The sequence below is a fragment of the Balearica regulorum genome, chromosome 2, assembly GCF_011004875.1.
Source record: "Balearica regulorum gibbericeps isolate bBalReg1 chromosome 2, bBalReg1.pri, whole genome shotgun sequence".
NCBI lineage: Eukaryota > Metazoa > Chordata > Aves > Gruiformes > Gruidae > Balearica > Balearica regulorum.
The window spans coordinates 105053461-105066482 of record NC_046185.1 but is presented as its reverse complement, the minus strand read 5'-3'; the positions used below and the strand labels follow the sequence as shown (position 1 = coordinate 105066482).

Here is a 13022-nt window from a genome sequence, read left to right as displayed (position 1 = left end):
TGAATGTCGACAGAAGAGGACTGAACTAGGTTTGCCCATTGAGAAGCCACATCAGGAAAACTTCTCTGCATGTGTATACTAGTAAAGTAAACAGATCCAGGACATAGAAGACATTTGTCCTGCAGTTTAATTGTTTCCATGTTTCCTGGCCTGGATTCGGCTTACAACAAGTTACACTCTCCCATACAATACAATGGTCTGAGGGATAGCTTAAGCCAGGGATGGGTGCAATAGGCTGTATGGATAAGTCTCTCATGCTTCAGGAGTGAGGAGGATAGTTTAGCTGTATGGATGGAAGCTGTGCCACTTTACCTGAGGGCTGAGTAACTGGTCTAATACAGTTTACCTACCAGTGTAGGTAGAGCCTACTGGTTCCCTACCACTGTTTTTTTTACTTCTGCTTTGAGTGGTGACCTCCCTCTTTCTCATGTACCTTGCCCAGGCCTAGTCTGTTTGCTGGTCATCCTAGAAAGACCTCAGATATTGCCCAGTGTAGAAATTAATACTAAGCGACATCTGAGAAGGACACCTAGCATTGCATTCCACCTGTCCGTTCCCCATCCCCTCACATGGATCAAGCAAATCACTGCAGCAAGCTATAATTGGCAGGGTTGGGATAAAATCAAAATAGCTTCTATAGTGAGAATACATTTCTGTCCCAGAGTACAGATGTATATAATGTCTACTTGACTTAATTGTATCTGAGATAGCATACTGAGATCTAAGTCCTATGGCTGGCATAGGGTCAGAACCAAAGATCTCAAAAATTAATCAGAATACATTTGAAGTAAATGCATCAAGCTGTTATGGACAGCTGTAAAACAGACTTTTTTTTCCAAGTGTGTGCCAAACAGACTATTTGAAGGCTTTTTAGACTTTTTGTGCTGGCTTGACAGCTTTGGCTGACCACCATTGGCAGACAACATAACACAGGTGGTATAGCCATTGATACTGATACTGTTTTTTGTTGCAGAGAAATGACAAGGAACAGTTACTCTACCATCAGCAGCATCGCAGTAACACTGTTTCTCTAGTCAGTTATGGTACTGTCCTTGCATGAAAGATAACACAGCTAATGATTGGTCACCCCGCTGCTGGCAAAACACATGGAAAGCTTTTATTTTACCTTAGTTTCCATCAAAGGGATTAATTTGGATGCTTCTCTTTCACTCTCTGCCCAGCTGCATTTTTTTTTTTTTTCAGAAAACTGAGAATTTTTCATCTTTGAACCTTCTTTGCTTTCAAATTTGTCTGAAATTCACAATCAGATTCAGAAGTTAAGGTGGAGGAGTGACAGACAAGATAGGGCATGTAAGCCTTGCTTTGTTAGGAAACCAAACTAAAAATATCTGTTAGATTTAAAGGTTAACGTTATTATTGTAAATAATTTTCCTCTAAGCTCCTAAACCATTAATATCTGAAGCAGAGCTTTTGGAAAGGACAGATAATTATTGTACTTTATTGTATTTTCTTCATTTTTCAGGTCCACTTCTGCCTCCATCATATTTCAGCCACTTTATTAATAGCATAAAGGTAATTATATCCCATTTGTGTTTGAGTTCTGTTAAGCTTTTTTAAAGTGTACTTTACTAGAAATTAAACATAAAACAGTATAGCATGGTGAAATATACAAAACAGATAAGAGCATCAGCAATTACAAATCTATTAATTTCTTAAACTCCATCTGTGCAGGCCAGTTTATTACAACTATAGAGATAGCACATGTCAGTGGTATATAAAGATTACTTTTGAAAAAAACTATATTACTGAAGCTTTTTGCCTTCCTGGTAGGATTAAAGTGAGTCATAATTCACTGTTACCTAGCATAAGTTGGTATAAATTATCTGCCATAACTGAATGCTTCTGTTTCCATGCCAGCCCAGGTAGGAGACATCCATTACCTAAAGGGCTTCTAGAAAAAATTAGCAAGAATTAATATATGAGGGGGGAAAAATCACTTGTGTGTAATACTATTTATCTTTTAAGCACACTGAATAAAATAAGTTAAAGTGATGGAAACTACTTTTCCTGGAATCTCTTACAAGAAAGTGTATCTGATGATAGACTTCTATGATGGCATGACTGCCTGGGCGAATGGAGGGAGAGCAGTGGATGTTGTCTACCTCAACTTCAGCAAGGCTTTTGACCCTGTCTCCCATAACATCCTCATTAGCAAGCTTAGGAAGTGTGGATTGGATGAGTCGTCAGTGAGGCGGGTGGAGAACTGACTGAATGGCAGAGACCAGAGGGTTGTGATAAATGGCACAGAGTCTAGTTGGAGGCCTGTAGTTATTGATATGCCCCAAGGGTCAGTGCTTGGTCTGGTCTTATTCAACATATTCATCAACGACCTGGATGAGGAAATAGAGTGTACCCTCAGCAAGTTTGCTGATGATACAAAACTGGGAGGAGTGGCCAACACACCAGAAGGCTGCACTGCCATTCAGCGTGACCTGGACAGGCTGGAGAGTTGGGCGGAGAGAAACCTAATGAAATTCAACAAAGGCAAGCGTAGGGTCCTGCACCTGGGGAAGAGCAACCCCAAGCACCAGTACAGGTTAGGGGTTGACCTGCTGGGAAGCAGCACTGCAGAGAAGGACCTGGGAGTCCTGGTGGGCAATAAGCTGAGCATAAGCCAGCAGTGTGCCCTCATGGCCAAGGCGGCCAATGGTATCCTGGGGTACATTGAGTGTGGCCAGCAGGTCAAGGGAGGTTATCCTCCCCCTCTAGTCTGCCCTGGGAAGGCCACATCTGGAGTTCTGTGTCCAGTGCTGGGCTCCCCAGTTCAAGAAAGACAGGGAACTACTGGAGAGAGTCCAGGGGAGGGCTACAAAGATGATTAGGGGGCTGGAGCATCTCTCGTAGGAGGAAAGGCTGAGAGAGCTGGGTCTGTTTAGCCTGGAGAAGACTGAGAGGGGATCTTATCAGTGCTTATAAATATCTAAAGGGTGGATGTCTAGAGGATGTGGCCAGGCTTTTCTCAGTGGTGCCCAGTGACAGGACAAGGGGCAACAGGCACAAACCGGAAGACAGGAAGTTCCATCTGAACAGGAGGAAAAACTCCTTCACTTTGAGGGTGACCGAGCACTGGCACAGGCTGCCCAGAGAGGTTGTGGAGTCTCCTTCTCTGGAAATATTCAGATCCCGTCAGGATGTGATCCTGTGCAACCTGCTCTAGGTGATCTTGCTTTACCAGGGAGATTGGACTAGATCATCTCCAGAGGTCCCTTCCAACCCTTATCATTCTGTGATTCTGTGATACCCATACCTTGATGTGTTTGGTGTCTCTGTGTTCTATTATTATCCTGACTGCTTCAAGTGACAAAAATGAATACCAATGCAATATTATTTTAACTGTTTCTAAGTGAACAAGATTCTTTATCAGTAGAAGATCTGAAAAAAATTGAATCAAGTTATCATTTAATAATGCCACCAAAAGCAGTGTACTGTCAGTTTTCTTGAAGGACTCTTAGTGCTGTCTGGTTTTCAGATTTTGTTTCTGCTTAGCTGAGTGCAGCTAAGTTGTTCCTATGACATAAAGTGCCCCATACATGCATAACAGAGCTGATATGGCTTATTTGATCTTATAGAGTAGTGTTTGTAGTTTTACAGCTTTAGCTACAAAGAACTCATTTTTCATCTAGTCCTTCATTTCTGCAAAATGGCATGTCATACAGAAAGCTTTATAGTCCTATGTACTGGGAAAATAAAAGGAAGAAAAGTCAGAGGAGGAGCTATATATAGCCATCTCTACTGGCTTTCTGCAGCTACCTGCTATTCTTGCTTTACTCTTTGCCTCTTCTATTCACAGTTTTATTTCTCAGAAGGGTGAAACAAAGGAGACCAAAAAAAGTTGAAGGGAAAAACAGAGCAGACAAACAGAAGGAAATAATGTGAGGAGGAACCTACAATTGCTGGGGCTCATTTTGCACAGAGAGATAATGACTTAGTATTTAAACGCTTCTTCTTACCTATCACTCTGTTCCCCAAACTAACTGCTAATCAACGATGAAGGACAGGACAAGATACGCAGTTCAAAGTGTCTGCAGTTTTGTGTGGTCTCTCTTCTGTTATCCTGGTACACATTCCCACCCTTCTCTCACATCCTATGCACAGTAATCTTCACTTGGCCACATACTTTTACTGTCCTTTCCATGTCAATCTTGCTTGGCTTTTTCCTTGATGACAGAGAAAAGCAGAAAGCCAGGCTTTTATGCTTCCTCCGACTTTCTCTTTGCCTCCAGTTACAACACAGAACAAGGTTTTGCCGGGTAGAATAGCAGGAAACGGCAACAGAGGCATTTTCTCTGCCTTCTCCTAACCTCACCTCCCCTAGGCCCTGCCCTGAGAGAGCCTTGCAGCCTCAGTAGAGAAAGCATTCCTTTTCATTCCATATCACTGAAGGAGGAACTGATGTCAAAAAGATTTCAAGTAGATGCTTTTCTTTATTAAGCTTAGAGATTTCATGTAACTTTAAAAGATCAGTGCATAGAGTTCTGATCTCACTTCAGCTCAATGTTTTGAAATACATTCTCTTTCAAGGGTGAAAAAGGAGACAACGGAGTCACTGGTGTAAAAGGAGAAAAAGGAGAACCAAATGGAGGGTTTTTTCTGACAGGACCCCCTGGACCTCCTGGAAGACCAGGATTAGTTGTAAGTTATGCAATTTGTAGAATAGGAATATTTGTGGGTACACATTGTTTTAATTTAAAAGGCACTAAAAAAAGAGACAAACATCAAGATGATGCTAAGAACTATACAAAAACTCATATGCTAGCCATTAGGTGAATGTGAGAGTTGCATTAAGCATAAACACAGACATTTCACTGTTGTGCACAGAAGTAATTTGCTATGAAAAACTGATGTAATGTTATGCTCGGCTGTGTAATACAACTATATCAGTGTATTGGGTCTGGCTGAGATGGGGTTAATTTTCCCTATAGCAGACCTCATAGTGCTGTGCTGTGTATTGGTAGCTAGCAAGGTGTTGATAACACACCAGTGTTTTGGCTACTACTGAGCAGTGCTGGCACAGCATCAAGGCTGTCTCTCCAACATTTCCCTGTTCCCGCCCCGCAACTCCCCCAGAAGGCTGGGGATGGGCAAGATCTGGGGAGGGGGCACAGCCAGGACAGCTGACCCAAACTGACCAAAGGGATATTCCATACCATATGACATCTTCTCAGCAATAAAAGCTAAGAGAAAGGAGGGTGGGTGGGGGCATTCATTACTTACGATGTTTGTCTTCTGGAGCAGCTGCTACGTGTACCAAAGCCCTGCTTCTCAGAAAGTGACCAGACATTGCCTGCTGACAGAAAGTAGAGAATAAATCTTTTGTTTTCCTTTTCTTCCTTGCACAACCTTTTGGTTTTGTTTTATTAAACTGCCTTTATCTCGACCCACAAGTTTTTTCCATCTTCTGTTTCTCCCATCCCTGTCCAGCTGAGGAGGGGAGTGATAGAGTGGTTTGGCGGACACCTGGCATCCAGCCAAGGTCAATCCACCACAATCAGTATGTAGATTGATGCTATTAATAGCATTACAAATTAAGGCAGTATATATAACTTGTGACACTACTACTTATATCCCCGTGAAGGCCAAAATATGCTATATAAAGTTAGACAGAGGCTGACTTGAAAATTATTTGCCATCTAAATGATGAATTTTATTTTTTATTCCAATAATCCAAAAAGATGAATGAAAAGTCCAGTGTGTACCTGTCTAGATCATTCCTATAAAATTCAGTCACTGTCTAATCTCTACCTAGTTGTTTTATCTTCTCATAATTGCTACCACAGCTGCTTTGGAATCAAATGCACTTATTCTTTGGAAACTAGTCTATCCCTGGAATCTGGCAACAAATGTGTGTATTGCATTACTCTATGGTCATGTTCTGTGCCAAGGAATGGCTGGGTCACAGCTGAGGATGAAGTGTTAGGTTAGCAACCTCACCCTCAGAAATCCCTCTGATGCTATTCCACATTGCTGAGAACCATCTTCCTGTTTAAAAATTCTTCCCCTGGCAAGAAGGAGGTCAATGGCACAGCTGAGATCCATCACAGACTGAGCTCTCCTAGTCCAGGGTCCAAAAACTGTTCCATGTATGAGGGCCAGTTTGAGCACAGGGAGTGCAAACCCTCCTCATCCCAGCTGAGGACACGCTGCTAAACTGGAAACATAGAGTTGGAGCCTTTTTGATCTGGAAGACTGGCAGCTGGAGAGCTTAAGGGGTATGAGCTGACATTTGATCACAGCAGTCAGAAGACAACGTTCGTCATGAGGCATACGCCCTGCACAGACACACTTTATGTTAAAACTTTCCACCATGTACCTTCAGACAAACTCATATCTTATAAGCACATCAAATCGAGTAGTTTCAGCATGAGCAGAGTTGAGATCCAGGAATTTGAGAGTACTGTTGAGAGTTTTGCAGATATCAGCTACTCGGGAATGGGTGTGAGAACTTTAAGAAAGCTTTCTGAAACTTAAATTCTCAAATTTAGTTTAGTATATGGTCAAAGTTTTCATTTTTCATTAATATCTATGCCTCCTTGAAGAAAATTATGTACAGATTCATGTCTAAACAACAGTGGTGTGGTGGCAGGCCTTCAGAAAATGTTGCCACCAGAGATGAAGGCCCTGCAGCAGTGAAACTGATACAAAGCAATACTTCTTATCACTGATAGGGACCAAAAGGGGATTCAGTTGTTGGACCCAGAGGACCTCCAGGATTACCTGGCCTACCTGGCTTACCAGGATATGGAAAAATTGGACCTCCTGGCCCACCTGGCCCACCAGGCCCACCAGGACCCCCTGCAATATATGGCTCAGGTGAGAGGGTGTGATTTTGCTTTTCCTTGTATATGTGAGTGCATCTGCCCATACACACTGCCACTTGCTTTACGTACCTGTTTTTCTGCCTGCCCACCCACTCTGCACACCTGAACCAGGTTGCTCCCATCTATCCTCCTGCCCTCTACCCATTTCTCCTGGGGGCTGAGCTGGAACTGGGAGCACAAAAAGGACAATTTCTCTGCAAACAATTTTCACCGACTAGTGCCATGGGAGCACTATTGCATGAAAAATCTCACGTGTCTGTGTCACCATGGCTGTGACTGGAAGGAAGTCTACATAATGGAGACAGGCTGCCTTGAGAGCTTTGCAAAATCTATCATATTCAGCAGTTGGCTAAATTTGGGAAGATGTTAATGTGGGCCAAGATGCTGTTCTTGTGGTGAATGGAGTTAAATCCAGTTAGCTGCCGGTCACAAGTGGTGTTCCCCAGGGCTCAGTACTGGGGCCAGTTCTCTTTAATGTCTTTATCAATGATCTGGATGAGGGGATCGAGTGCACCTTCAGTCAGTTTGTAGATGACACCAAGTTGGGCAGGAGAGTTGATCTGTTTGAGGACAGAAAGGTTCTACAGAGGGGTCTGGACAGGCTGGATCGATGGGCCAAGACCCACCTGTATGAGGCTGCACAAGGCTGAGTGCTGGGTCCTGCACTTGGGTCACAACAACCCCATGCAGTGCTACAGGCCTGGGGAAGAGTGGCTGGAAAGCTGCCCGGTGGAAAATGACCTGGGGGTGTTGGTCGATAGTCAGTTGAATATGAGCCAGCAGTGTGCCCAGGTGGCCAAGAAGGCCAACAGCATCCTGGCTTGTATCAGAAATAGTGAGGCCAAGAGGACTAGGGAAGTGATTGTCCCCCTGCAGTCAGCACTGGTGAGGCCGCACCTCGAGTATTGCATTCAGTTTGGGGTCACTCACTGCAAGAAAGACATTGAGCCGCTGGAACATGACCAAAGAGAAGGCCAACGAAGCTGGTGAAGGGTCTAGAGCACAAGTCTTAGGAGGAGGGGCTGAGGGAACAGGGGTTGTTTAGCCTGGAGAAAAGGTGGCTGAGGGGAGACCTTAGCACTTTCTGCAACTCCCTGAAAGGAGGTTGTAGCCGGGTGGGTGTTGGTCTCTTCTCCCAAGTAAGAAGCGATAGGACAAGAGGCAAGTTGTGCCAGGGGAGGTTTAGATGGGTTATTATGAAAAAATTCTTCACCAAAAGAGTTGTCAGTCATTGGAACAGGCTGCCCAGGGAAGTGGTTGAGTCACCATCCCTGGAGGTATTTAAAAGACTCTGTAGATGTGGTGCTGTAGGGACATGGTTTAGTGGTGGAATTGGCAGTGTTAGGTTTACAGTTGGACTTGATCTTAAGGGTCTTTTCCAACCTAAAAGATTCTATGATTCTCTGATATAAAGGCAGTACCCACAGTAGAGTTTAGGTCTAGAATGAAACTGCTGGAGAACTGCTTCTAGAAGCTAGGTGTTATGCAAATGCTGAACAGAAACAAAACTTTGGGTGGGTTGGTTACTGTACGTTTAATGATTGTCAACTTACTGGATTAGAAAATGAGTAGAATGTGGCACAAATAGTCACATCAGGGGAGAACTTTGCAAACAAGGTGGCACTGGAGCTTCAGATGGATCAGTTTCCGCGCAAGACCTGTGCCTTCAGTATTCTAGTTTGGGGAGCAGACCTCTCTGTCTCCAATTTGTTCTCTCCCGGTATTTCTTGAACCTGGTCAGACTGGTTTATAAAGCTGCCCAGGGACAAGGTGAGGCTTCCAATGTGTCATCCAGTAGATATTATTAATTGAGTGTCTATCAGAAGTGTTCATCCTCTGAAGAATATTTGAGAAAGAAGAAATCCTTAATATTCAATGTTGGACATAGGGCTGTACCTGAATTAGCCCCTGATCATCATAATATGGACAGATCTTCAGCATCCATAAAGTCCATAAAGGCCTTCAGCCCTTTTCCTGTGTAATTTATATCAAGCACTTCTGAATATTAGCTAAGAGACCCAATCAGACAAAACAAATTATTATTAGTACTCCATCCCAATACTTTTGCTTATCCTCCCTGCCATTAGTCTTCATCATCTTCCTACACATTTTACTTCTGCTTTGTAAGAAGCTTCTTTAGGCAGCACACTGATGGATGTCATTTTACTAAATTTTATGAACATAGATGTTTATTTATTTCCTGTCTTCAGGGCACAGTTATTTCTGTTAAAGCTCTTACTGTAATATGGGGCTCACATACTGTAATATGGGGAAAGAGGAATGGCTTATCTGAAGATAAATAGCTCTGAACACTGAACCCATTTCCCCTGCCATTGGCATGAAGGAATTGCTCTGGAGGATCCTTGCAAATGCTTCGAAGCATAGATTCTTCAATTTGTAAAAGGTGATTTCAGAGCTCCTCTGGGTTTCACAAAACCAAACATTTTTGAACACTAGAACTTGCACATATGGGTGCAAGTATCAATTCAAGAGTAACAGATTGTTAAAAGGCAAGCTCTGGAATGTGGCAGTGCTCTCAGGGTTAGCCTTTACTGATTCTTCAATGGTTCAAACTATATTTAAAAATGTGTCTTACAATCCTTTATTCAGACTGTCAAACTACTTCAGAATGGAAAGATACAATAAAAGAGAAGATAGCCAACACTTTTTCTTCACTGAATGTATTTGTGGGGGTGGAGGGGAATCTATAGCTCCACTTTCACTGAAGATCACTGTGATCCTGATTCTTTTGAAAATGATGAAGGCAGAAGGTACACTCCTTTAGCTTATCTTCTGTTACTCTCCTTCAGTCTGTTTAGTTGCTGTATCCAGTAAGCTGTGGATGAGTGGACTTTGGTTATTGTGAGGAGGGCTACCTGATGTGCTCACCAAAATTTCTCCAAAGAGTAGTTTCAGAGAATATTCTTACATTCCTCCATTTCTCCTTCACTTTTGAAGAGTAATTCTGTCCATATTTGGGCTGATAGCATTGTTTGCATAGCTAAGAGCAGGTGAGCACCATTTTCAAGTGCCCAGCAAGGTAGCAATTGGGGAGTGGTTAGGAGCTGAACCTTGCAGTTCTTTGTGCATGTTTCATACTCCAGATTCACAAGCATGCTAGGACACCCTAGACTTCCCCATGCTCAGGTAGTTTGACAACTATCCATCAACTATTAGAGCTCTTTATTCTATGTCATACTAGCTGTCATCATGCCTTTCTGTTCCTAATCAGATTTCATACTGAGTCTTTCATATTCCCTCCCAGCAGTATACCAGTGTATTCTCCTGGGTATTCCTGGACCTGTTTTGTTGCCCCCACTTTGAGTCTCTCTTTTCCTCTACAGAGGGAGTTTCTGCTTATGGTTAATACAAGATCTGCCCAGATCTCAGCTACAGAGTCATGATACTCAGCAAGGTCCACATGTAGAGAAGCACTTTCTTCTAAACAGCTTCAAAGTTCCATTATCATGATATGCATTTGCACTAGATGCTTGCTTTCAGTCTTCCATATCTTTCCTTCTTTCCTTCCTTAAAAGAAAGCAGTTTTTACTCCAGAAAACAGGGACTTGCAGCTCAAGGTGAGGAAATTCAGTTTTGGTACTAGGTACTAGATGTTGCGGACTGCAGTCTTAGAAGTTCAAGTTCATGTCACTGGAGAATTCTTTGTTGCTTTGAAACATAAGCTGAGCTTACACTTGTGAATTTTTTATCTAAGGAAAAGCTCATTTTTGTTTACTTTTAGAGCAAAAGACATAATCACTCCCTCAAAGCCTATATGGGCAGGAGCTGAAAGTTCTTCCTCTTCCATGTGCACATCACTAGTAGCTAGAAGATCATTCTGGTCAATTTAAGTGGACCTGGTTCCTCATTTCCAGAGTATCTACAACAGATTGCAATCTGTTGAACTTAATCTCCCAAATAACACAGAAAAGACTAAGTTTCACCATTGCTTTTTAAAAAATCCTTAGAATGCATTTGCTGTAGTTGGCTTGAACACAGCTATTCAGAACTTGACTATGTACAGCCTATGGCTATTTAAAGCTCCCACTACTCCTAGGCACCATCACTAAGTCCTTTCTTTATGTCACTCACATTCTCTCTCAGAAAAGGTGACCTTCAACGTGTATTGTATGCTTGTTTTATTTTAGCAGCCGCAATGCCTGGGCCACCAGGTCCTCCTGGAGAGCCAGGGTCACCTGCAACCAGGAATCTGGTAAGACAGCAAAATAAGAAAGTTTGCCATTGAAACTCTGCTTCAGATCTTTTAGTCGTCATAGGTAGCACTGAGAGAGGAGGGAAAACTCTGTCCTGTTTTTATTTATTAGAATGTTTCTGGTTTTCTGAACCTCATAATTTTTCAGCAGGGAATCCATATAGCTAGGAAAAGTGATAAGAGGAGAAGTCTGTCCATTGCCTTGTTACTAACAGCCTATTCAAACAGATGCAAAGACTGATGGCATGTTGAAGTAATGGAAAGGTGCACATTCCATGTTCAAAGTAATGTCACTAACAGAAAAGGCAACTTAACATGCTGAGATACTAGAATAACTGCTGAATGCCCAGTTTCCATGAAAAAAAAAAAACCCACTTTACATTACTGGATTAAAACCCAGTAATATAGGTCATTTGATTCTAAGAAGAAAACTGTAAATTTCCATAGCAAATCTAAACATTGTTGTGGCAGAGAATATATATAAATTTAATTGTTTCCTTTTCTTAACTGCATGAATCAAATCAGAATTGTATCCCAGATATTCATGCAGTAAAAATGACAACTAAGACTTCTGTCTTGTTAATTTCTAAGTTAAATATTCGTAGTTGCTGGGGGGAAAAAAAATCAAGCTAGCAGAGGGGGTTCATTGCAAATTTTTCCTTTTCCACATTATCACATTATGATAGAAAAGCAAATTCACTGGATATCGTGGGCAATCATTTGAGAATCCACTAATAAACAAGCAAACTTTCAGATCATCTACATCATATCAAATGAACTTAGAAGAATTTAAGTGCAAGTTTCTTAATGCCTTCCCATCATAGTGTCATACCTCTGCTAACTGCCTTTTCTCATAGAAATTCGGGACCTGACAATGATTACAGATTAGGGAAGAAACAGATGTTCAAACACTGGTGCCCCAAGGTAGAGGACTGTAGTTACAGGCTAGGAGCTACTGTCTCAGATAGAGGATCCAAGCCCACCAAGGTCAAAACCAACATTAAAAAACAATATGCAAATCTATAGTAGGGTCTGGATGATTCATAAAGCATTAATATGCCTTCTGACACAGAAGAAATGAGAAAGAAATTACATTCAAGTGTCAAGAAATTACACTCTTAAGAAACTTGCCCCTGATTTTACACTACCTGAAATTATCAAACAGATTGTAGAAGCAACCCATCTTCAGGTGACAAAGACGGAGGTAATAGGCTCAGTGTCCATATCTGACAGACATCAGTTTAAGCCTCCTCAAAATCTATAAAGGAGCAATTGAAAAATACTTGCTGTGTAAACTAGAGGCATCTGGAAACATAAAGGAAGGGATGGAAGAAAACACTCTTAAAGAAAGGAGATCACAACACACTAAGAAAAATATAACAGAATGCTAGAAGTATCTAGAATTGTGTGTGATATTTATAAGTCTTATCAGATCTCTTCTGAACTCTGCCATTTTGATCTAGTGTGCTAAACTGTAGAGGTGCAATGATCTTCACTCTGTGCAAAATTAACTATTGGTGTAGTTCTATTACAGTCCATGGAATTATGATGCTGGTATGCCACAGTAGCAAGATATTTATGTTACTGAAGCTTTTTGTATGAAATTACATTAAACTGGCTTCATGAGTATTTCCTGCAGAAGAAGCCTTGACATTTACGTGTTCAAACAAGACTTCAATTTAACAATTTAACTTGCAAAATGTTTTATGTGCCTGATGAAGTGTGTTTCATTTTCCTACTTGACAGGTTACGACATTCCAAAACATTGAGGGTATGTTGGAAAAAGTTCATTTGGTAGCAGAAGGTACGCTAATCTATCTGAGTGAAACCAGTGAGGTTTTTATCCGTGTTCGAAATGGATGGAGAAAATTGCAGGTATTATTGCACTACATCCTAATCCTTTCCAATTGCCCCACTCAAAATGGGGTTCTTGCAGATATTTTTTACACGGGTGTAGAAGTATGGGTGCA

General features: G+C 41.8%; 1 protein-coding gene across 1 annotated transcript in view; it reads left to right on the top strand.

Annotated features, from left to right (window-relative positions):
- The window catches only part of COL15A1 (collagen type XV alpha 1 chain), a 169292-nt gene that overhangs the window by 150080 nt on the left and 6190 nt on the right, over nucleotides 1-13022 (top strand). The window contains 5 exon segments of the mRNA XM_075745229.1: nucleotides 1484-1533; nucleotides 4543-4653; nucleotides 6687-6831; nucleotides 10988-11052; nucleotides 12799-12927. Coding sequence (XP_075601344.1) covers nucleotides 1484-1533; nucleotides 4543-4653; nucleotides 6687-6831; nucleotides 10988-11052; nucleotides 12799-12927 — 500 coding nt within the window.